This window comes from Penicillium manginii (assembly GCF_028828005.1).
Source record: "Penicillium manginii strain IBT 31320 chromosome Unknown utg000005l:1.0-5665137.0:1.0-5668048.0, whole genome shotgun sequence".
NCBI lineage: Eukaryota > Fungi > Ascomycota > Eurotiomycetes > Eurotiales > Aspergillaceae > Penicillium > Penicillium manginii.
The window spans coordinates 3,763,528-3,786,779 of record NW_026643106.1 but is presented as its reverse complement, the minus strand read 5'-3'; the positions used below and the strand labels follow the sequence as shown (position 1 = coordinate 3,786,779).

Below are 23,252 nucleotides of genomic sequence, written 5' to 3'. Positions count from 1 at the left end.
GCTGAGGGAGGCTGTGAGAGAGCACAGAGCTTAGGGGCCAAAGTGGCCTTGCAGAGGACAAAAGGTGTACTTAGGTAGATGATGTATATTTAGCCCGTGTATTGGAGAAAGAGGAAGTGGGAGTAGAGTGGGAGATGAGTGGATTGTAGAGGGGAGAAGAAGGAGAAGAAGAAGCAGAGTGGAGGGCGGCCTTCTCTAAGTCCAACCTCCCCTTCCGCTTCTTCCTTTCTTCCTCCTCCTCTCCCTCGTCTTCTTCTTCTTTGGGCAATTGGGGGTTTTGGTCTTCCCTTCACCATTTCATTTCAATATGTTAGCCTGACTGGCTTGTTTTTCATCTCTACTTTCATTCACCCTCCTTTTCCAGTGAATCACTCCCTTTCCCGATTTCCTCGACTTCGACTTCTCTCAACTCCGCATCCCGCGCAAACCCACCCTCCGTTTCATGTCCGCATTTCTCTCCCATTTTTGCTCGTCTCGCTTTCTGTAACTTCCACAATGCCGCCCAAGAGGGCGCGACCCAGTTCGTCTGTCCCGGAACCCCGTGAACGCCTGACACTCGCGAAACTCGCCAGTTACGACGACGTCGCGACGGATGCGCTGGTCGATCATGTACGCCCCTGGCCCGCGATTGAACCCCCTCCCAAAACACCGAGACTAACCCTCAATTCTGCCAGGCTTACTTCTGGACCACTATCCGCAAGAACCGCAACAAATATACCTCCGCTCGCGGTATCCACGACGACGAGGTGGGTGGCATTCTCCTCCACGATGTCGTCGTTGCCAAGGACATCCCCGGGGCAGAGCGCAAACTGTTGGAATTGACCGGACTGAGGAAATACTCGGCCAATCTACCGAGTCCTCGTGAGAAAGAGTGGTTTCGCCGCCATTTACGCAAATACATCCAAATGTACCACCCGGATTCCCCGTTCGAAGTAACCACCACCAACCGCTACCTCATCACCCAAGCCGAGGCCGCCCTGTGCGCCCGCAAGTTCATCAAGGCAGGCCAGGAGATCAAATACCTCAGTGGTACCCTTGTATCCATGACCAAGGAGGAAGAGACCGATTTGGGCCTCACCCGGAAGGATTTCAGCGTCGTCATGTCCAGCCGTCGCAAAACCGCCTCCTTCTTCCTGGGCCCGGCCCGCTTTGCCAACCATGACTGTGACGCCAATGGCCGTCTTGTGACTCGAGGCACCGAGGGCATGGCCATCATGACCACACGCGACATCCACGAGGGTGAAGAAATCACTGTCTCCTACGGCGAAGACTACTTCGGCATTGATAATTGTGAATGCCTATGTTCGACCTGTGAGCGCATGGTCCGCAACGGCTGGGCGCAGAATGCCGACTCCGACGCGACCAGCAAGGAGTCAACCCCCGTATCAGTCGATGAAGCGGGTCCCGAGGAAAATGATTCCCCGAGAAAGAAGCGCAGGCGAGACTCTGATGTCGATTCAGAGGACCTGCCTTCTGTCTGCTCGACCCCGCGCAAACGCGCCAAGTTCTCGCGTCAAACTTCCAAACTGCGAGAGGAGATCTCGCTCTCCGAATTACCCGTGGAGTCCACCGCGACCCCTGAAACTGATGCCCCTCTTACCCCGGGCCCGGAAATCGATATCAATCAGATCCCGGCTGCCATTGCGGTCGGTCGACCGGTTTCTGGACTTCGACAGGAAGTGATTGTCTCTGAAGTCGTGGAGTCGACTCCCGAAGCCCCGTCTACAGATGCTTTGCTCTCCTCCATGGGGGGGCCCCGTGTTGTCAGAATTGAAGAATCCTGACCTCGCGGGCGCTGTCAAGGAAGCTCTCGCTCCTATAGATTCCAGTGAAATTACCGACACACAACCTCCTGCACTAGGAGACCGTGAATCACCCAGCTCTGTCACCGGCGAATCCCATCGATCATCAACCTCCAGCCAGCCCACCTCAGTGGACGATCTCGCCAAGATCGGGAGAACAGACCTCATTGAGACTATCAAGACCGAAGCCGAACCCATCCCAGAGATCAACGAGCCCGACCATCTCACAGGTAAGCAAACCCCAAACATCGCCCCCCTTTCCCCCGACACAGCAATTTCGCCTCCAATTCTATCCCCCAACTAACCCCAAATAGACGATACATCCTCAACAGCCCCAAAGAGAAAGCGCTACCAACGCAAGAAATGGAAAGTAATCGCCTCCGTCGAAACCGAAACCCCCCCCTAGTCCGCGCACCAGGCGACTACACCCGCACACCCAAACTCCTCGGCCAAAAATACGACCGCTGGGTCGAATGCCAAACCTGCGACTCCTGGTTCGTCCAATGCAACTCGTACCAAACCCGGCGCGAATGTCCGCGCTGTGAGCGCCACTCCAAGCTTTACGGGTACCAGTGGCCACAGACGGATAAAGGGCCCGACGGCGAAGAACGCGTTATGGATCATCGCACTATCCACCGCTTTCTCTCGAATGAGGAGGCTAGTACGGCTAGGAAAGACCAGCGCGGTCTTAGTTTTGGCATTACGCCTACGCCGGAACTCTCCGGTGCGGAGGATGTTGAGCCTGGGTCTGGTTCCGGGTCGGCGTCTCGTCGTAGTACGAGGGCCAGTCGGCACCGGACGAGGGAGCTTCGCATGACGATGTGAATTTTGTACTTGTTTGTACTTACTTTACCTGTCCATGCTATGGCTGGGTATGGTGTTACGAGAATGGGGTGCAGTGTTATGTTACGTTACCACTGGACTAGGGAGTTTGGGGGTCGGGGCCTGAATTACTTCGATTTTGATTTCGTTCTGTACTATCTATTTGGGGGCACTATTGCACATGGGTGTTTTTGGGAGGTGCATTGGGGGGGATAACGCTTTGTGAGATCTTATGTTTCTCTATCTTCTTCTTGCATGGGTGTCTGGGTGAATGGTTTTTTTTTCTACTTTGTTCTTTTGCGATGCGCATTTTATGGTCACGAACATATCTGTAATGAATGCACACTTTTTATGTTAATGGAGTATTTGCAAGATTTACGTGGATGACGATCTAAGACAACTTGAAGCTTCCTAGGTTGTGTAGTTTATTCTCTAGGGAGGAGGGACTTGGAATTACCGCACGTCGACAGATCGTTTCCAGCCGCAACTATGTTAACAGTGTATCAGTGCAAGGCTCGATGACTCTTAGTCAATACTGAGTCTGGAAAGTACGTGTCACTGGATATCGGAGTTTGGATCTATGACAGAATAGCGGGGCTTCAATCTCTACAGGACGATGATAGCTGCCAGTGTGATGTGAGGTAGGGGTTGATGATGTGCCAAAACATGCAAATTCCGAATTTTGTACGCTTTGATCTTATGGGTCTATGAAATATGATGAGGATGGGGGGGGGGGGGCGATGGAAATATAGCGAGTTAATCATATTCGTGATATGTGTGGATGGGTGGAAGAGGATTTAGAAGAAGAAGAAGAAGAAGAAGAAGAAGAAGAAGAAGAAGAAGAAGAAGAAGAAGAAGAAGAAGAAGAAGAAGAAGAAGAAGAAGAAGAAGAAGAAAGCAAGGGTATCCTGAATAGCCTGAGCCATATCAACCTCAGTCAAATACTATCTTTTTATTAGGCATCGGGCTAAGAAGCGGTTTAACCGGCGTAGACGTTAAATAAGTAATTATTGGCCGAGTTGTTAATAGATCAACAGAACGCTTCATGTTGTTTTACTGAATTTTGAAGCGAGCAAGTCACAGTCCATATCTTACTTCGTTTGCCGGACATTAAAAGGGTCCAATCTACTATTACATCAAATCCTTCTTCTCTTTCAGTATCAGGCCTCCATGGTCCTCCGATTCCTGAAGCTGAACAACCAATCCTTCAGCCTTTTTCTCCATAACACTGGCGGTCATGGAATCATCCTTGTCAACCTCATGTAAGCCGTGATAGAAAAAAGCCAGTACAGACGACTTCCATAGACTAGTGCCATTCTTTTTGTTTTGAATAATGACAATCGCAATGAAAATAGTCCCTGAGAGCACCAGTATGGTCGGAAGGATCAGCCATAGCCACTGCACCTCCACGAACACTTCGGTGACGAATGTGTCGCCATGCACATCCGAGCCATTGAGGCGCAATGCTTCCTTGTTCATATGTTTAGCAACGTTGGACATGATGCTATCAAGACCTACAGAGCTAATACGAAGAGCGTTAGGATCACCATCTGGCGAGTAGTCAAGCCCAGTCGTATCATTGCCAGACTCTTGAGTATGCCCCCGAGTATGGTGCTGGAACATAGATCCCACAAATAAATTCGGAGATAGTTTTGTTTCATAGGAAATACCACAAAAGGCAAACTCAACTGGACTTAGCTGGACGTATGTGTAATCACTGAGAGGATTCTCGAATGTTATATCCGGTGGGCCAGATGTCGGCTTCCAACAGAGCGTATCGAAACTGGAATTTCTAGGATTGTTTCTCCACAATAATTGGCCGTAGTCGAGGACTGAGGTAACCACATCTGGGGTGCCATTTTTGACAGAGACATCATATTCGAGAAGACAAAGCTCAAGGCTACACACCGTCGCCTTGTCAACTTTGATCCCACTAATGAAATCCGAGTAAATATAGTCCTCATTATACCCTATCTCGGCATACGCGATGACCATCAGTGGATCACCTAACCCATTAAATGGCTGATTCTTGGTCTGATCAAGATCCAGCCCGTAAGAGTCATACGCCGAAAAGACATGCCAAGAGAGTCCTCCCGTTTCGTAAGTCCAGACTGGAGGCGACAATGCCACATAAGAAGAGTGTACGTGGAATTGGGTTGACTTTCCTTGTGGGGGGGTAAGGAGACACGTCACGTTGATATATCGTGAACCTTGGGTGAAGTTGCCAGCCGACGTTTCATTCGCAGTAAGATTGCATTCGAGGTCCATAGATTTCGTAACATCAGAGCACTGGCTACACATTCCACTGGATTGGAACTTCTGCCAGTTACAATTTCCTGATGAACAACTGGAGCTCAGTACTATGTCATTGTCGGACCAAAGCCCCGAGGAATAGACTAAGTCATAGTTTACTCCCATGGCGAAGTAGTCCAGCATCTTTGTTGTTGCAACATCTGTACCACCGTGTATAGCAGTCAACCGAGTGGGATAGCTAATGATCTGCTGAATAAACGGATCAAAAGCAAGCAGAAGTATAAGGACTGCTGCTCCAACAGAAGCGAGTGATCGTCTCGTTTTTTGAAACAAGCTCGCCATCGAACCAAGAGGTCCTCGACCAGCACTATCAAGTGTCTGCATGTCGAGAAGCATTTTGGGTTTTGCGTAGAACCAAACCCATTTGAGTTGACCCATAGCCTCTCCTATCACAAAAATCAAAGATGATTTGCAGCCTGTGGCTAACGCAGAAATGATAGCGTTCAAGGAGAGGCCATAAGAAAGCTCCGGTCGGCTCTCTTGATCATAGGCATAGAGAATGGCACATATTGAAATAAAGCACGCAATGCTGAATAGTGTCGCAGCTATTTCAGGAAACCATGTATCTAGGCAAAGGGATCTCCAGCTCCAATCTCTCTTTCTGATGCCTCTCCTGAGGCTAGTATACTGAGAAGTCATCGATGAAAAAGCTTATCTGGTTCAAGAGTTGCCCATGGGACTGGTTTGGGTTAAGATTAATAGAGGAAGTTTAAGGAGATTGGGTGAAAGAAAAGGAGAATTTATCCAGCATGGGGGTCGAGGAGGCTGAATATTCACTGGTGTTATTCAGGTGTTCGTTGTTCAGGTGTTGCCCTGCATAACAGTAATACGAACTGGTATAAGGATCAGCACCATGCACAGATGGGGGTGGGGGCGAGGCAAACACTCTTCAGAGGCAGCCAATCAGACTTACAACTAATGATCGATTATCATAGCCTTGCCGGGCGGCCTACCCTAATAAGGTGATCGCGCCGGCCTGCAGTTATATACCGCATTCTCAGCCGGTTCTCACCCACATGCCCACTGCCTCTACGGAGTATAGCGTATGTACACACCCTTGTCACCTCCAGTCACCCGACTGCTTAGTGAGTCTATTTATGAGCACTCTCATGCAAGCAGTGGCGCCTATAATAGGAATGCCCCACATGGAAGGGGAATTGATTTATTCCTCCAACCTCGATGTCTCTGCCGGCTCGAGGCACTCAGTCTTCGTAGAAGCGTGACGGATGGGAGAATGTCGATTCAGAAACTAGGGGCTCTGCGACAAGTCAGTGGTGATTTGGAGCGCTCTATAATGTTCCAAAACCGCGATAGACATGACCAGAAGAAGCCAGATTGAAGAATTTGGTGCAGGATGTGTACTCATTTCCACGGGACACTACCATCGAGACGCAATCGAGGCCCTCTCTAGGGATACGGCTCGGCGCTCGTGTTCAGCCCACGACGGAATATGTACATATGATCAAGCAGCCGTTCCAGGAGGAGTGGCTCAACAAGATAGTCATCGCCCCGGCGATAGGAGATGGCTAGGATGCGCACACCGGGGCCCTGCAGACATCGGAGGACCGTCACATTTTTAGAACTGGCTTGGCCAGCATACACAGACCAATCGTTCACAAGCCCCGCTGCCAAAATTCCAGCGCAGACATGGCGAGCCACAATACGGAGTACTTGGAGGCACCTTGACTCACCTGTGGCCTCAAATTGCTTTTTCGGTTAAGAATTTCAAACGTGGCCTCTGTCAAAGCCTCCAAGATGATACAGAGTACCATTTTGATAACCCGCAATCTATTGCGACCTCTCTAATGAACATTATCCGATAATTAGTTGGCCAGGTTTTTCGTGGTTGTGCCTGTAGTCCGGTTAAGCAGAGTTATGTTCCTGTGCGGCTGAGCTGCTGCTGGCTTCCACCAGGCTGAAAGTCAACTACACGTTTTAGCGATGAATCTTGTTTGGTGGGGGAATCCAGTCATTATAATAGATATCTCGGCATTTAGCGCCATATTAAGCTTTAGAGTATTCTGAATATGGCCCTTTCAGAAATCACAACCCCAGCAGAAACCTCTTAATCGCCATGCCCCTTCCACCAAAACGATCAGCTCAATGGTGATCTCGATGCATCACTTGATTATCTGTTGACGGCTGGTGCCTAGCGCACTGGAATCAGGCATCCGAGGCAACCCTTCCATCTTTAGATAGCTTCGTCTCTTCTCTCTCCATCTATCGATTACCATCTCTCTCGTGTCTCTGCTTCCTTCTAGTAGCACCCTCCGACATTATATTCCTGGAGATCTCCGTAGTTGCTCTATTTGATATCTCAGCTTATTTTTCCGATTTTCCTTCGGCTTTTTCCTTGCTGATCTGCTGATACATCTCAAAGCTTGCGTCGCCTAGCCGAGGACCCCCAGTTCTGGCTGCCATGTTTTATCGCGAGTTGGGTGTGATACGACAAAATACACAACTAGGCTAAAAATTGAAAAAGTGCACGCTAAGAAAACGCCTGTAATATGCTATTATCTGTTCTGACATATTTGGGGGCCATTTTAGTCATCTGATGGCGGGGTATACTAGTGAATTGCCAATGGGCGCTTAGACAAGCTTCACGATCCATAACCCATCCGAGTCTGGCAAACGGCCACCATGACATCTGCCGTTTCATTTGGAAACCAAAATACTGGGGTCCAATTGAGTGAGAACCACGGCAATCTCACTATACAGCTCCGTGAGTCTTAGATTCTGCGCCAGTGCATAGGAATGTATAGCTGACAGCTACTGAGCGGGGTAAACAGAGCAACCTGCAGATGAAGCATGCCTAAGAGACCTGCGGACGACAGATCCGCGAGATGACAGAAACCGTATTGAGCAGGCTAAGGGCGGGCTTTTGAAAGATTCTTTCCGCTGGATCCTCAGCAATGAAGGGTTTAAGCAATGGCAAAATACCCAAAACAACCGTCTCCTCTGGATTAGAGGTGATCCGGGAAAAGGAAAAACGATGCTGCTATGTGGTATTATCGAGGAGTTGACAAATTCCGTTGACGAGGGCTCAAATATCTCTTTCTTTTTCTGCCAGGCCTCCGATGCGCGAATTAACAGCGCCACTGCCGTTCTCCGTGGCCTGATCTATCTGCTTGTTGAGAAGCAACCCTCCCTGATTTCACATGTGCGGAGTCGATACGACAAGACTGGAAAGGCTCTTTTCGAGGACAAGAATGCATTCTATGCCGTCTCGGAAATTTTCACTCGAATTCTGAAAGACCCGACATTGAAAACCACCTACTTCATAGTCGATGCGCTGGACGAATGCATGACAGATCTCACTTTACTTCTTGCCTTGATCACCCGGGATTCCTCTTCTCCTTCACAAGTGAAATGGATTATCTCTAGTCGAAACTGGCTTGAAATTGAAGAGCAACTGGAGACGACGGACCAAACATCTCCGATATCGTTGGAGTTGAACGAGACATCTGTCTCCGAAGCGGTCGAAATTTTCATTCGGCATAAAGTTGAGAAACTGTCGAAGATGAAGAAATACACCCAAGAAATTCAGAGCACCGTCAGCGATTATCTCTCGCTGAATTCGCAAGGGACCTTTCTTTGGGTGGCGTTAGTCTGTTCGGAGCTCGCCAAGATATCGCGATTGATAACACTCAAGAGACTCGAAGCATTCCCTCCTGGGCTCAATGATCTGTATGATCGGATGATGGACCATATCCGGTACTCAGATTCGGTGGATGCAGAGATTTGTTTGCGAGTGTTGTCGATCGTTTCGACGCTGTACAGACCGCCAACACTGCATGAGCTCAAAGGCTTTCTTGAGGAAGAAGATAATGAGTATGATTCCGAAGATGTTTCGGAGATCATTGCGCGATGTGGATCATTCTTGACGACACGAGAAGATGTTGTTCGCTTCGTTCATCAGTCCGTGCAAGACTTTTTGAAGTTGTCAAGCGATGTGTTTCCCCGGGGTTTAGAAGTTGAACATCATGCAATATTTGTGCGATCCCTACATTTAATTTCCAAAAATCTGAAGCGCAACATATTCGGCGTCAATTCTCCTGGATTGTCCGTCGAAGAAGTGAGAGAGCTTGAACCTGATCCGAGCCCACTCATGACCGTGCGATACGCATGCGTTTATTGGGTTAACCATCTTCGGGATAGTAAGTGCAACAGCCTCGATGAGGTGATCGGTATAGTGGATCAATTTTTACATGAAAAATATCTCCATTGGCTTGAAGCTCTTGGAATATTGGGGAGTATATCTTCTGGCATAGCGAGTATGTTAAGACTAGAGAGCTTACTACTGGTAATGATCTTGAATACTACTCCTGTGAACACTTTATATACTGTGCGTTCTTTCTAACGCTCGAGTCTATATCTAGATGAGGAAAGCGCCTCGAAGTATATTGAATCAAGCCCACGACGCCTCGAGATTTGCTCAATATCATCGGGTAGCAATCGAAAATAGTCCTCTCCAAGTTTACAGCTCTTGTATTATCTTCAGTCCCGTTAAAAGCTTGACACGGATTTGCTACCAAGGAGAGGCGCCAGATTGGGTAATGCGCACTTCATTCGTGCACGAAGAATGGACCCCATGCATCCACACTCTCGAGGGGCACACCTCAGGTGTCATATCAGTTGCTTGGTCACTAGACGAAAGTGGGCGACTCGCATCCGCGTCACATGGCGGGATGATCAAAATTTGGGATTCTGATACAGGAGAGTGTCTCTCCACTTTGACTGGACATACTGATGAAATTTGTGAGGTTATTTGGTCGCCAGATAAAAGTGGACGACTCGCATCAGGCTCCGAAGATAGGACGATCAAGATCTGGGATTCGAATACAGGGCGATGTCTCTCCACAATTACTGGACACAGTCTAGGAATAAATTCAGTCAGATGGTCAAAAGATGGAAGAAAGCTTGCGTCAGCGTCGGACGATTTGACGATCAAGATCTGGGATATTGCTACAGGTAGCTGTATTTTTACGCTAGAAGGACACACCAAAGCAGTTAAATTGGTTGCTTGGTCACCAGCAAAAACTGAACGACTCGCATCAGCATCCAATGATTACACTGTTAGAATTTGGGACGCGATAAAGGGTCAGTGTATTTTCTGTCTTTGCGACGATGAAATTCCCATATCGATAACTGGTCCGCCCATAACTGCGATTGCCTGGTCACCAGATGGGAACACATTTGCAATAGCTCTCGGGCGTACGATTGAAGCTTGGAAATTTTCCACCGATCATTCGGAATTCCTTTTCGGTCTCGAAGGATATGCAAGCGATGTTTATTCCATTTCTTGGTCGAAAGATGGAAGAAGGCTTGCATCGGCGACTGCTCATGGGACCATTGTAATTTGGGATATGTGGCATCAAGATCCCTTTTTTTCAATCATAGGTGGTCATTCCCTAGCAGCTACCTCGGTGGCCTGGTCGCAAGATGGAACACGACTTGCATCCTCATCTGAAGATGTTACAATCAAAATCTGGGATCCAGACACTAGCCACGATCTCTCAATCATTCCCACGCCTACCGATTTGATTAGATCAATGGCTTGGTCCCCGGGTGGCAAAATGCTTGCTTTGGCATCCGAAAATAAGACAATCAAAATTTGGGATTCAACTACTGGGGAATGGATCTTCAATTTTGAAGAAAATGATATCGAGCCCTACTCAATCACATGGTCACCAGATGGAAGTCAACTTTCATTGGCATCATATGACAAGAGTCTTAGGGTCTGGGATATGGACACCGGGAAATGTAAATTGGCTATGGGAGGAAATGAGCCTCCTCGTGTTATATCACATGCCTGGTCACCAGATGGAAAGAAACTCGTGTTCGGATCAACCGATGGCACAGTTCATATCCGGGATTTGAACATAGGAACTTCTATTCATATGCTCCAGGATTGGCAGCGTGATGATGTTATTCTGGTGGACTGGTCACCGGATGGAAGCCAGCTCGCATCCAAATTAGACAACGAAACGATTAGGGTCTGGGATCTAGAGACTTCCCAGTGCAGAATTACTCTTCGCGACGCAGAACATGTTGAAGGATACGACGCGAGCGATAAAATTGCCTGGTCAACAGAGCAAAATCTGCTTGCGTGGTGTCATGTTGAAGGTTCGGATAGCACAACTAGAGTTTGGGATTTGACAACTGGAAAGATGATTTATATGTGTCATCAGCCCACCCCACGAACTCACTCTTTCCTCAGCTTTGATGATAAGACCCCCAATCATCTACACACATCATGGGGTTTATTGGATATCAGTTGTGCTGACTTAAATACGACGAGTCACCGTATCTCAGCCTACTCTTCTGGACCGTGCGGATATAATCTAAGTGAGGATGGTGTTTGGATCACATACAAAGGGACCAATATACTTTGGTTGCCCCCTGAATACCGATCTGATGCTCGATCCGTGGCCGCAATTTCCGGAACAAATATAGCAATCAATTGCCCATCGCATCGCATCATGATTATTCAATTCGCGGAGCAGAATCCCATTGTTCCCCCTTGAAAACTGGGTTTTCTGCATGTCTTGCAGATCCTGATGTATTTTCGAATCATCTAATAAATATCAAACTGTTTTGAAATCCCGGGTCTTTTTAATCCTTTCAATTCTTGATTGCGTAACTTGAGGTAAGTAGTCAGGGCTTAAATCTGATCTCCCAAAGTCTATAACAAGGGCAGTATTAAATGACTGTGTTTGGAAGCCTTTTAGAACTATAATTATGCGCTACCAGGCATACTGCACTCGGGCTGATGGACCCCGAAGTCCCTTGACTTCCCCGCATTTCCCCGGGTCTGTCGATAATAACTGCACCAATGAGGGAGCTCGAGGCCTATTTTACAGAAATCTTCCCACGGAACTATGCATCACAATGCCTGATGAATTACTCCAGGGTCTTGCCGAGGAGGGCCTTCGGCCTTTACTACCCAAGGAACAAGTTATTTGAACTTGAAATACCCTACCTCGTGAAAGATCCACCCCTGCAATTCACATCGAGTCAAACGATTCAACTAGATACATACTGAAAAAATAATACGCCTTACCTAGGATGAGGATTCTATCTCTATTCGGTGGAGCGCTGGCATTCACAACCAGTGCTGCTGCTGCATACGAAAACCCCCTCATCCACCTTGACTACGGAAGCTTCCAGGGTAAATATGATAACACCTACAACCTCAGCTATTTCCGGAAAATTCCCTACGCCTCACCACCAACAGGCGAAAACCGTTTCCGCTCACCACAACCCCCAGCAACCATCACAGATGGGATCTACAATACCGACCAGGACTTCGACATGTGTCCCCAACGGACGGTCAACGGCTCAGAAGACTGTTTGTACCTGGGTTTATTTTCCCGACCCTGGGATACGTCAAACGCAAAGACAAAACGGCCGGTTCTAGTTGTGTTCTACGGCGGCGCATTCATCCAAGGGAGCGCATCATTCACTATGCCCCCATCTTCATACCCGGTTTTGAACGCGAGTACTTTGAACGATTACGTGGTCATATATCCGAACTACCGCGTCAATGCGTTTGGGTTTCTACCCGGAAGAGCAATTAAGAAGTCAAAAACCTCGGATTTGAATGCTGGACTACTAGATCAACAATATGTCCTCAAATGGGTGCAAAAGCACATTCATCTTTTTGGCGGTGATGCAAAAAATGTTACCATCTGGGGCCAATCCGCGGGAGCGGGCTCGGTTGTTGCGCAGGTCCTTGCCAATGGGCGTGGTAAACAGCCGAAGTTATTCAGCAAGGCTTTGGCCAGTTCGCCGTTCTGGCCGAAGACGTATAAGTTTGATGATGTTGAGGCGGAGAGTGTGTTTGATGCTTTTGCTAACTTGACTGGCTGTGCTGAGGTGGGGAATGACGGTGTGGTAGATTGCTTGAAAAGCGTTGATGCACAGGTGATTCGGGATGCAAGTCTTGTTATCGATGCGCGGAGTACTTGGACAACGACTTCTTATACGTGGGCTCCCGTTATTGACGGGGAGTTTTTGAAGGATAGCCTGAGTGAGGCTGTTAGTGGGGGAAAAAAATTGGAGACAGAATTCGTCTGGGGGATGTACAACAGCCACGAAGGAGAAAACTTTGTTCCGACGGGACTGAAGTCGGTTGAAAGCGTCAATGGGTTTAACTCCTCCGCGGAGGGATTCCGGTATTGGTTGACGGGCTTCTTGCCTCGATTCTCCGAGAGCCAGATTCGGCTTGTTGAGGATGTTTATTATCCGGCAGTTGGCAGTACGGAGACAATAGATGACTACAATAGCACGTTTGTGCGGGCTGGATTGGTTTATCGTGATGTTGTGCTTGCTTGTCCCGCTTACTGGGTTGGTTCTGGCGCGGAGGAGAAAGGGTATCTCGGGGAATATACGATTTCGCCGGCTACTCACGGGAGTGATACAATTTATGTGAGTTGAGATTTCCGGAAAAATGGATATGTGGCTAATAATGATACAGTGGAATCGAATAAATGCTGTTCAGACGACCAATCCTGTTGTCTACAAGGGTTATGCGGGTGCCTTTGCCAGTTTCTTCCAAACTGGGGACCCGAATGCGCATAAGTTGACAAATTCTTCGGAACCGGGTGTACCAAGTTTGCAGAAAACTGGAGAGGAATTCGTTGTAGTCGATGATGGATTTGAGAATATTCACACAGACCAATTGAAGAAGAGATGTGACTTTTGGAGGAAGTTGGGAAAGAACATTCCAGTTTGATCGTGGAAATCAATGGAACACAGCTTAGAAAAACATGCACGATATACGAATGGAAAATGTTATGATGATGCAATAAATGCGATCTTGTTACCATTTTGTGCATTTCACACGGTCAACCTTGGGAACAAAGAGTCCTAGTACCAAGATCGAGACTTGCTCACTGCTTATTTTTCTTGAAGACTTGGATTCGCCCGAATTAAAAATGACTTCACCTTCTTCGACATATTCTAATTACACTCTATCGTACCCGAAACCAAATTTCACTTTCTACATAAGATTATTAAGCTTGCAAGGATGTGAGCAATTGAGGGTGATTCCGTGACAAAAATATCGAGATTGGATCTTCGGAAGTAGTTCTACAGACATAGATTTAGTCAGGGGAGAGATCTAGTTTATCAGTTGCCTTGAAAGGCTAGCTGGAACTTACTACCGTCGTGTTAATCTTTGTTACAATTTCATTTCTGTTCGTCCCACTTTCAGTGCTAGCTCCAGGGCTTAAGGAGCTCTTACGATTGGCTTCAGTTAACATTGAGAGTATGAGGTGTGATATATTTCAATTGCTATACTATGTAGATACACTGACGGGATAATGCAGTCTTTCAACCCCTTCCCGGGCGTGCGGTCTTCAAATTTGTGAGCATACACTAGTAATAGATAGTTAGTAACTAACCAGTTTTGCTGGCTCAAAGATGTCACTCAAGTCAATTTTCTCAACTTGAAGAAGGACTGGACCAATGACGTCGGTGAGATCCACGTCTTGATCCGCCAACTGATTCACTGAGTTCTCCATAACCCTTTTAATCTCTTGCATCTGGATACCAGAACCTCTATCGAACAATGCTGTGGTTTCGCTTCTAGTGCTTGGGCATAAACTCCATAGGCATTGGCCCACTGGATCATTCTTTCGGAAATTTCTGCACGCGAGGGAAGAGGATTTTGGCTAGTGAAATATAAGTCTGTCCATGCACTCAAAGTTACTGTGGCGTTAAGATGAGCCGCAGAAAATCCCATGGAAACTTTCACAGGCACCATGGTGGCAGTTAATCAGTACGGATAGACTTGGGTGTTTGTAAATAAGCAATGAAAAGGTGGTTGGTAATTATATTACAGGCTAATGGAACTTGAGCCTGAAGTGGCTCTTATAGAAAGACGTTCATGGGATGCCTCAGGTATCTACAGCTGGTCATTTCAACTCGAAATTGAGCGATTCCTTTGGTAACTGAAAGGAATCAACCTCTTTTTTGTTGTCTTTGAGAGATCTAAGACAATAGACTAAGACCATCGGAAAATAATCAGGTTGACGAGAAAGAAAAAGAAAGCGTTTTGAACAAAGAAGATGAAACATGCCGAATCGGGGTGCCACCGTAAATAGCTACCCTGCCAGTCTTGCAAGTTAGCTACTAGTAACTAACTGGAGCCAATTTCCGAGCGCAGGTTTATTTAAGTTAAAGTTTTCTTTTGAGAATAATGAGCTATCTATTTACATCTATAACTCTATGATAGTTGTTGTGACATATTTGCAAGTTGAGAAACGCTTAATATACCACCGGCTTATTCTCTCCCAGGGACAGACTTCCACTCCGCAAACTCAAAGTGTGCGGGCTCAAAGCATGGTTTCCCGTAAGCACCCTGAGCATAAATTGCGAAATGCGACCCGGTATTAGGGGATTCCTTCCCAGACCGACGGTGCGTCAATGCCTTGCTGGATATTTCACCCAATTTGACGGGCTCTGAAGGAGTGGATTCGCCCTGCTGCACTGAGAAGAAGAGCTCGTATCGGGTAGGAGAGGCACGGATGACAAGTTCAATATCCCCACATTCCAGTGGTAATTGATGTGTAAGTTCCTGTTCATCTAGTTAGGCCACTGGCATTGTAGCTCTGTGATTGATACGACATACCTTAAACTGATCTTCAATCTCATCGTAACAACGTGATACCATCTCCAGTCCGCACTTGTCCTCGTCAAATGGTTTTCGGAGTCCGATCGAAGCGTGGGCATATTGAGACCACCAGATAGCTGTTCCAGCTTCATGGCCAGCCTCTGTGGGTGCGAAATTAAACTTGACACTCCAGTCACCAGAGAATCCAGTCTGCTTCTGTAGTAGCATAGACGGACATTCAGGATCGTCGATACGATACGCATTCCCATACAAACTTAATGACCCCGGTCGTTCCGTCAAAGAATAATCCTTCTTCAAGGGCGTTCGGAGGTGATACCAGCCAAGCTGGAGTGTTGAATCTTGAAACTCGTCCCTCCAGACCTCTGGCTGCGCGAGAAGTTGCATACCCTCTGCCTGCATTTGGAGACTGATGGGTTGGCGACCGTTGACAATTGGCCAGCCATCAATCCATTCAACGGGACTCATGAAGGTTTCGCGACCAAGTTGTGAGATCAGTTCGGTCTGTTCACCTTGAGGCCGAACTCCCAAGAACACGGCAAACCACTTGCTGTCTGGAGTTTCGATGAAATCCAAATGTCCCGTGTTTCGGATTGAAGGATCATTACCGTTGAAAATCACGGGATTGACAGTCCCCTGGGGACCTTCCTCCCACGGTCCAAACGGTCCCGTGGTACTGCGGAAAATCCATTGCTGGTGACCTTCATCGGTGCCGCCCTCGGCCGTACTCAGGTAGTAGTAGCCATCCTTTTTGAAGATGTGAGGACCCTCGGCAATGCCAAGGCCGAAGTTGGACAATCTATTCCACTTGGCTGGCCCCAGGCACCGTCCAGTGGCGAGATCAATTTCCGCGGTGAATGTGGCTAATCCAAGACCGTGCTTTTTCACTCTCGGGTCGGTGATCATGTTGACCGCAGAAAAATACACCTTACCATCGTCATCGAAGAAAAGCTTTGCCACGAGTTAGAATTGTCAAGTTCCTTTATACTGTGGAGACTGGCTACTTACATCTTGGTCAATTCCAGGGACGTCGAAGAAGGTTGGATCGGACCAAGAAGACGAGTCCCAGATATTTGTGGTGGTCACATAGAAACCACGAGGGATGACAATATCCTGCCCAGCGTTAACTTGTCAATCCTTTTCTCTTGCACAAGACCAGAACCTCGAGAAGAACTAACCCATTCTTTTGGGCGGAAGCGATGAGTGCATCCTAGAGAAACATAGAATTTTCCTTCGTGATAACGAATTGACGGCGCCCAGAGTCCACCTGATGGTTCGGTCGTTCGCATATTAATTTGCGAATGCCTGGTGATGACATGACCGATAAGATCCCATTTCAGAAGATCTTTGCTGTGGTAGACCGGAATTCCAGGATAGTACTCAAACGTTGAAGTTACTAGGAAGTAATCGTCATTCACCCGACAGATTGAAGGATCCGGGTTGAATCCGGGAATGATGGGGTTGTTGAAGGCTCCGCTGGAAGACATCGTGAGACCGAAGTTTATGTATACCGTAATACCTGCGCGACGCTCCCTTTGTACCACGTTAGAAAGGGCAGGATCGTGTTTTCCTCCCGGCGCTGCGACTTTCTGATTTCCATCCGTGTTCTATTTGAATCCAGGATTGGTGGGGAAATGGGAAGAAGTGGAGTGAGTTTTCATGTGGAGTGGAGGTGGAGTGGAGGTGGACGGCCTCGGCTTGTCACGGCGTGGATTTACCATGTAGGAGTTTACCGAACCAAACATGGTTTCACTGATCCATTGGCTTATTGAGAAGTCGGTCGAGAATCTCCCCAAAGGACACTGCCAGTCGTACACACTTAACGGCACGTAGCCCGTCCCGGGCACCTGCAACTTGGTCAAAAAGCGAGTTCACAGCTTGTGGCGAGTCTTCGGCACTCGGTTGATTTCGATTGTCATCACTGCCAATTTCCGTTCGGGGGGCTTGTGAAATGTTTGACGTGTTCAAATCGACAGGCATCAGATCGCCACTTCCAAATTGAGATATGGCCCAGCTAGTGAGACCGCCAATGAACAAAGAGACCGCTAATTCGTACCCACTCCTCTGTGCATCACCAGCAAAAATTGCTTCGTGCGCTGCATCTAACATTTGACTGTTGCACGCAAATATCTTCTGGACTCTCTCTCCTTGCAGCCAATTGCGCAATGACTGCATAGCCAGTCCGATATCCGCATCTGAGCCAGATCTACCGGCAACAATATGGAGGTCTGAAAAATTCAGATGGAGTGCCAGACTCGCGAGGTGATAGAGGAGAATTCCCGATGAGCTCTTCGAATTTCGATTGGTAAAGTCTTCTTGGTTGCAATCTCCGTAGGCGGAGGCCCAATTTCTGAGGCAGCCTTCAAGCCATTTCCGTCGCTCTTGTAGCGAGATACCAATGTTCTCGGGTGCCAGGGAGATAGGAGACGTAATCAGTCCTGTTGGATTGAGCATGCAGATTGTTTGTCGCCACTCGAAGACGTGCGTATGCAGGACATAGGCGTAGAGAGTCTTGCAAAAATCATCCAATGCTGGGAATGGAAGGACCCCCGGGATTTCATTGTGTAAAAGGATGGTCGTCAATGTTGTAAGGAAATACGTGCTTGGTGGAATCTCGGCCGGTCCAAGTAGGGCTTTCCATGCCCATGCTGTTGGTGCATTCCAAAATATTTCTGAACAAGGCAGTGAGGCATTGACCGTCTCTGCCTTGCTGATGTATGGCTGACGCTGGAATACTGCTGCCATTTGACAGTCCAGCAACTAAAGATAAATCTCATGAGACAGTGGTTCCCATGTTGGTCTTTCGGTCAGGCACTAAGAAGACTTACATATATGCAGAGCCCTAGGCGTTTCTTTTGTTCAACAATGATCCACTTTGACCATGCTTCTTCGAATCGGTTCAAATTTGATCTCGACGGGATCTGAGGCGAGGCGTTGGGTTTCATTCGGCAATCCAATAGCTGACCCCGTCGGCAATAGACAGCCAGCTCACCACGGTCACATTCAGCACGCTCATATGCTGCCTTTTGACCTACCCACATCGCCGAAAAAGAGACTAGCAAGAACGCTAATAGGTTTTCGGGCGAACACAGCTGTAGAAGAAAGAATATCAGCTTCAATGACTCGCACACGTAGAAAGTATTTCATCGCACATAGCTCTGATCCCTCTCCTGCATCAACTTGATTGAAGTTCTTGTTCTTGCAAGATATGTCAGGGCGAATTTGTTTTGATTTGATTCCGAGTAACTGGATCCCACAATTGCCATAGCTAGCAAGAGGTTTGGCGAAGAGTTATTCGGGTTGAATGTAGGGATATGTAGTACCGGGAATCGAGGCTGGACATGCACAAAAAAGAGCTGGAGAAAGTATGAGATGATGGGTAATGGGGGAAACGATTGAGCGCACTTCCCCTTGTCACTGCAGAAGTTGTCGATGAGAGGTGCGGTAACGGTATCCATCATCGACATATGAGTTTCACTTGAAAGAGAAATATTCGGGTTCAAAGATGGTGGATTTGTGACGAACGCATTTTTTCGTTCATCAGCGTCAACGTACGCAGCTGATCCCGAAATTTCCCGAGGCTGTGTTCGAGCTTGCCATTCTCGAGCTTCTTTCTCTCGTGCACCAGCCAGCCCAATGACACGTGGATCCTCGCTTCCACCTTGGTTAAGAGTTGAGTCATCCAGCTGGATTGAAGCGTTCAATTCCTCATGTTCATGCATGAAGTCCAACGGGCTATGTGTAGATGCGTCGTTGGATAGGAAGTCCAATGTCCACCCTAAATTGACATCTGGCAGGCCTTCGCCATAGAATGGCCACTGCAAATCCCAGTCTAGTAATTGGACCTGGCCGGAAGACGCAAGTAGCAGACCGGATTGACTACGTGGCGAATCCACGGGAGTTGAGACTGTTTGATCGGAATTCCCTCTCAAATTTGATAAAGTATTCATCATGGTGGGTGTTTCCGTCCTTTGATCTCTGTGTCTGGTGATATCATCGTGTGAGGCTTGTGGACAGGAATAGGCCCCTGAGGCATTCTCGCTTTGATCTGAGTCAAAAATGACTCTTTCTGTACTAGAGTGAGATATATTTGCTTCGTTTTCGTGGACCTTTCTATGTCTGGACAAAAGATCGCTAGAGGTCCAAGATGTCAGATCCTTTTCAACCCAAAGATGTGCCGGGAGTCAACCCTCACCTTCTCATAAACCTGCTGGGACATTGTGGACAAGAATATGGTTTGGTATTCCTATCGTCTGTCATATCACACCAGTGAGGATGTCAGCACCAGAATGGGAGTACAACCACCTCCATTGGCCGAGAGTGGATCTTACGCGTCGATCGCTGATGTCTCACCAGATTCTCGCGACGGGAATAGGACTTTGGACACTGCGTGCATCTGTGCGTGTTTGGGGTCAGATTCTTCTCCATTGGATCAGAACATCCAAAAACCTCAAGTGGAGTATGAATTGTCGGGACTGAGCAGGGATAGCGATGGAGTAGTGGACGTTGTTGTGGACTTGGGGAAGATGTGGAGGAAGGTGGAGGAAAGTGGAAGGAAGTGGAGGTGAAAGTGGAGGTGGAGTGGACGGCACGTGTTCGGGTGGAAGTCCCGAGGGTCGAAGTAGATCTACTTTACAATAATTACAAACAAGGTTACGAGTCATTCTCAATTTTTGGCTATCTTTCTCTTCTTCGAGATATTGATTTGTCGATTCTACTAGCAGGGGCCTTTTGGATATGCCGGATATTCAAGCTTTCGCGTCTGCCAATGGCTCAAATCCGGGGTCTCATTATCGGGACCAGCTATCTCATCTTTCTCTAGAGGAAAAGGTTTCTCTGCTTTCTGGTGTTAGTTTCACAAGTACTGCTGGGATAGACCGACTATCCATACCCCCATTAAAGGTTAGCATTCGAGCACGACACCCAATTGTGACAATGCACGGTCAGCTAACATCATGTATATGTAGGTCAGTGACTCGATCAACGGTGTTCGCGGTTCCCAATCACACCTTGAAGACACCGGTACAGCTTGTTTTCCAAGCTCGACCTGCCTTGCCTCAACATGGAACACCAGTCTCATGAGAGAATTCGGCAAAGAAGTTGCCATACAAGCCAAATCGAAATCGGTCCAAGTGGTGCTTGGCCCCAACATCAATCTTCATCGGGATCCACGAGCCGGTCGCAATTTCGAAGCATTTAGCGAAGATCCTCTAGTCACCGGCGAATTGGCTGCTGCCATCGTCAATGGAATCCAGTCTCAGGGTGTGGGTGCATGCGTGAAGCATTTCGTCGCCAACGAAAGCGAGACGGTTCGCAGACGGTACAATGTTGATGAGTCGGGGGACAGTAGGACCATGCGGGAAATCTACCTGCGCACATTTCAGCACTTGCTGCGTCGGGCAAACCCAGTCGCAATAATGACAGCGTGAGTGCTGTTTGCCATTTCTGACCCTGGAATGCAATTGAGCTGACCGATCCTTCCTCCAGCTATAATGCTCTCGATGGCCATTTCTGTAGTCAGACTCCTCTGATAAAGTCATTACTTCGTGATGATTGGAATTACGATGGCTGTATGATGTCTGATTGGTATGGAACGAAGAGTACGGCTGAGGCACTCGACGCTGGCCTTGACCTGGAGATGCCCGGGCCATCTGTTTTCCGTGGCTCGAAGCTAATGGACGCCATAAAACGCAAAGATATCTCCGAAGAAGCCCTGGATTGCGCGGTGGCGAACGTTCTGACAATGATTGATCGGACCAATCCCAGTCATAGCGACAAGGAGGAACAAACTTTGATTTGCGATTCAACCAGCGCGATGGCATTGAGAGCTGCGTCAGAGGGAATCGTGCTACTCAAGAATGACAACAATATTCTCCCACTTGACATGAGTGGCAATCTGAAGGTAGCTCTTATTGGAGCTGCTGCTGCCAATCCATCTATTACCGGTGGAGGGAGCGCATGCGCCAAGCCTCAATACGTCTATACTCCGTTGAACTGTTTCCAAGACGCGTGTAACGATCCTAAGCAGGTTTCCTTTGCGCATGGTGTCAACGCTCATTATGTTGTGCCCCTGATGCCCGTCAACATGATGAAGTCTCGAGAGGGGCTCCCAGGTGTGACTGTGGACTATTTCTTGGATGGTTCTGACTCGCCCGTCTATTCTGAGAATTCTGAGCAGCCTGTCGTGGTGATGCTTGGAAGATTGAAGCCAGGTTTGACTCAAACCGGATTCCATTTTATCATGGAGACAACCATCACCGCAAACCAAAGTGGGAATCACACGTTGGCTGTGCAAGCCACTGGAGAGTTCACATTGTGTGTAGATGGAATCGAGGTAAGCTTGCCGAAATCACACTATTACACTCAAAAATGCACTTATCTAAATCATGTTTACAGATACTTTCACGGCCTGCTCCTGTCATGACAGTCGAAGATTTTCTGTTTGAACCGAAGAAATTGGAAAATGCCATCGAGTTCTACATGGAGGCCCACAAACCTTACAAAGTCAAATTAAGAACTCATTCTCGTGATATTCCTTCGCCCGACGGGGAGATCTCTCCACATTCGGCGAAATTGTGTTTCATGGAAGAACACAACGATCGCGTCGCCATCGCCGAGGCAGTCAACGTCGCTGCTCGCTCGGATGTCAGCATTATTTTCGGGGGTCGCACACACGAACACGAATCTGAAGGGTTCGACCTCCAGACCCTGAAACTGCCTGAGAGCCAAGTCCGCATGATCAAAGCAGTTGCTAGTGTATCCAAGAAAACAGTCCTTGTCATGCACTGCGGAAATCCCATCGATGTTTCTGACTTTATTGATGACGTTGATGGGGTTGTGGCAGCACATTTCCCTGGACAAGAAGGAGCACAAGCCATCGTCAACATTATCACCGGAAAGACAAATCCTAGCGGAAAATTGGCTACCACATGGCCCCTACGGCTGGATGAGACCTGTGTTCCGTCATTTGGAAACTTCCCGGCTCAAGACCATGGTAATGGGCCGGTCATTCGATACCGCGAGGGTTTGCAAATGGGCTACAGATCTCCCAACGCCTCGTCTTCTGTCCGTTGGCCCTTCGGATATGGCTTATCATATTCTAGCTTTGAGTATAAAAACCTAGAAGTCCTTTCGTATGACTCTATGAACGGTGACATGCCCCTCAAAAACTCCAGCAAGACGGTTAACATCGCCGTCGACGTTCAAAATACAAGCGAAAGGGCTGGGTATGAGGTGATTCGGGTTTACAGCCAACCTCCGCTCCATTCCATGGTCTGGAGACCTCAGTCTGAGTTGATTGCATTCACTAAGGCATGGCTTGAGCCAAACGAAACTAGACGGGTCGGCCTCTCGGTGTCTCAGCGGGACATTAGCGGCTATTGGGATACCGTGGCTCAATGCTGGCGGTCTCTCAATGGCAGTTACACTATTGCTACGGGGGGGCTGTGCAGCACATCTGCAAATAGAGGATGTGGGAACTTGGAATGGCCTTTGAAAGCAATGTATGAATACATCAACCTATAAATAGAATATCTCTTTGTATTTCGACGTTAGGGTTCGCATTGTAGTTGAAGCATTTGGCATTACAACCTTGGAGTTTACGAATCTACTACATTTATTTTCAAAATCATGTCTCAAGCTGTTTATATCAGCTTCCAAAACCCCTACAAACAAACTTT

At 47.8% G+C, this 23,252-nt stretch overlaps 9 protein-coding genes across 9 annotated transcripts; 5 read left to right on the top strand and 4 right to left on the bottom strand.

Moving 5' to 3' along the window:
• Positions 1–495: 495 nt before the first annotated feature.
• N7533_007791 (SET domain-containing protein) lies at positions 496–2,627 on the top strand (the record flags this gene model as incomplete). Its single annotated transcript, XM_057104441.1, has 4 exons — positions 496–609; positions 675–1,646; positions 1,696–2,032; positions 2,209–2,627. The coding sequence occupies 4 exons, from the start codon at positions 496–498 to the stop codon at positions 2,625–2,627; spliced, it is 1,842 nt and encodes a 613-aa protein (XP_056959398.1).
• Positions 2,628–3,397: 770 nt separating this feature from the next.
• Positions 3,398–3,583, top strand: N7533_007790 (uncharacterized protein; the record flags this gene model as incomplete). The annotated part of the gene is made up of 1 exon (XM_057104440.1): positions 3,398–3,583. One exon carries the CDS (start codon positions 3,398–3,400, stop codon positions 3,581–3,583), a length of 186 nt encoding a protein of 61 aa, XP_056959397.1.
• A 172-nt stretch (positions 3,584–3,755) lies between these two features.
• N7533_007789 (DUF3176 domain-containing protein) lies at positions 3,756–5,273 on the bottom strand (the record flags this gene model as incomplete). Its single annotated transcript, XM_057104439.1, has 1 exon — positions 3,756–5,273. The coding sequence occupies one exon, from the start codon at positions 5,271–5,273 to the stop codon at positions 3,756–3,758; it is 1,518 nt and encodes a 505-aa protein (XP_056959396.1).
• A 2,304-nt stretch (positions 5,274–7,577) lies between these two features.
• Positions 7,578–11,464, top strand: N7533_007788 (NACHT nucleoside triphosphatase; the record flags this gene model as incomplete). Its single annotated transcript, XM_057104438.1, has 3 exons — positions 7,578–7,659; positions 7,772–8,855; positions 9,814–11,464. The coding sequence occupies 3 exons, from the start codon at positions 7,578–7,580 to the stop codon at positions 11,462–11,464; spliced, it is 2,817 nt and encodes a 938-aa protein (XP_056959395.1).
• A 541-nt stretch (positions 11,465–12,005) lies between these two features.
• N7533_007787 (putative carboxylesterase) lies at positions 12,006–13,674 on the top strand (the record flags this gene model as incomplete). Its single annotated transcript, XM_057104437.1, has 2 exons — positions 12,006–13,367; positions 13,417–13,674. The coding sequence occupies 2 exons, from the start codon at positions 12,006–12,008 to the stop codon at positions 13,672–13,674; spliced, it is 1,620 nt and encodes a 539-aa protein (XP_056959394.1).
• Positions 13,675–15,225: 1,551 nt separating this feature from the next.
• On the bottom strand, positions 15,226–17,060 carry N7533_007786 (glycoside hydrolase family 43 protein; the record flags this gene model as incomplete). The annotated part of the gene is made up of 4 exons (XM_057104436.1): positions 15,226–15,519; positions 15,574–16,524; positions 16,582–16,686; positions 16,752–17,060. The coding sequence occupies 4 exons, from the start codon at positions 17,058–17,060 to the stop codon at positions 15,226–15,228; spliced, it is 1,659 nt and encodes a 552-aa protein (XP_056959393.1).
• Positions 17,061–17,322: 262 nt separating this feature from the next.
• N7533_007785 (uncharacterized protein) lies at positions 17,323–18,614 on the bottom strand (the record flags this gene model as incomplete). Its single annotated transcript, XM_057104435.1, has 2 exons — positions 17,323–18,333; positions 18,402–18,614. The coding sequence occupies 2 exons, from the start codon at positions 18,612–18,614 to the stop codon at positions 17,323–17,325; spliced, it is 1,224 nt and encodes a 407-aa protein (XP_056959392.1).
• Positions 18,615–18,716: 102 nt separating this feature from the next.
• On the bottom strand, positions 18,717–19,526 carry N7533_007784 (uncharacterized protein; the record flags this gene model as incomplete). Its single annotated transcript, XM_057104434.1, has 1 exon — positions 18,717–19,526. One exon carries the CDS (start codon positions 19,524–19,526, stop codon positions 18,717–18,719), a length of 810 nt encoding a protein of 269 aa, XP_056959391.1.
• Positions 19,527–20,310: 784 nt separating this feature from the next.
• Positions 20,311–23,097, top strand: N7533_007783 (beta-glucosidase; the record flags this gene model as incomplete). The annotated part of the gene is made up of 4 exons (XM_057104433.1): positions 20,311–20,475; positions 20,541–20,998; positions 21,061–21,907; positions 21,970–23,097. 4 exons carry the CDS (start codon positions 20,311–20,313, stop codon positions 23,095–23,097), a joined length of 2,598 nt encoding a protein of 865 aa, XP_056959390.1.
• Positions 23,098–23,252: the final 155 nt, after the last annotated feature.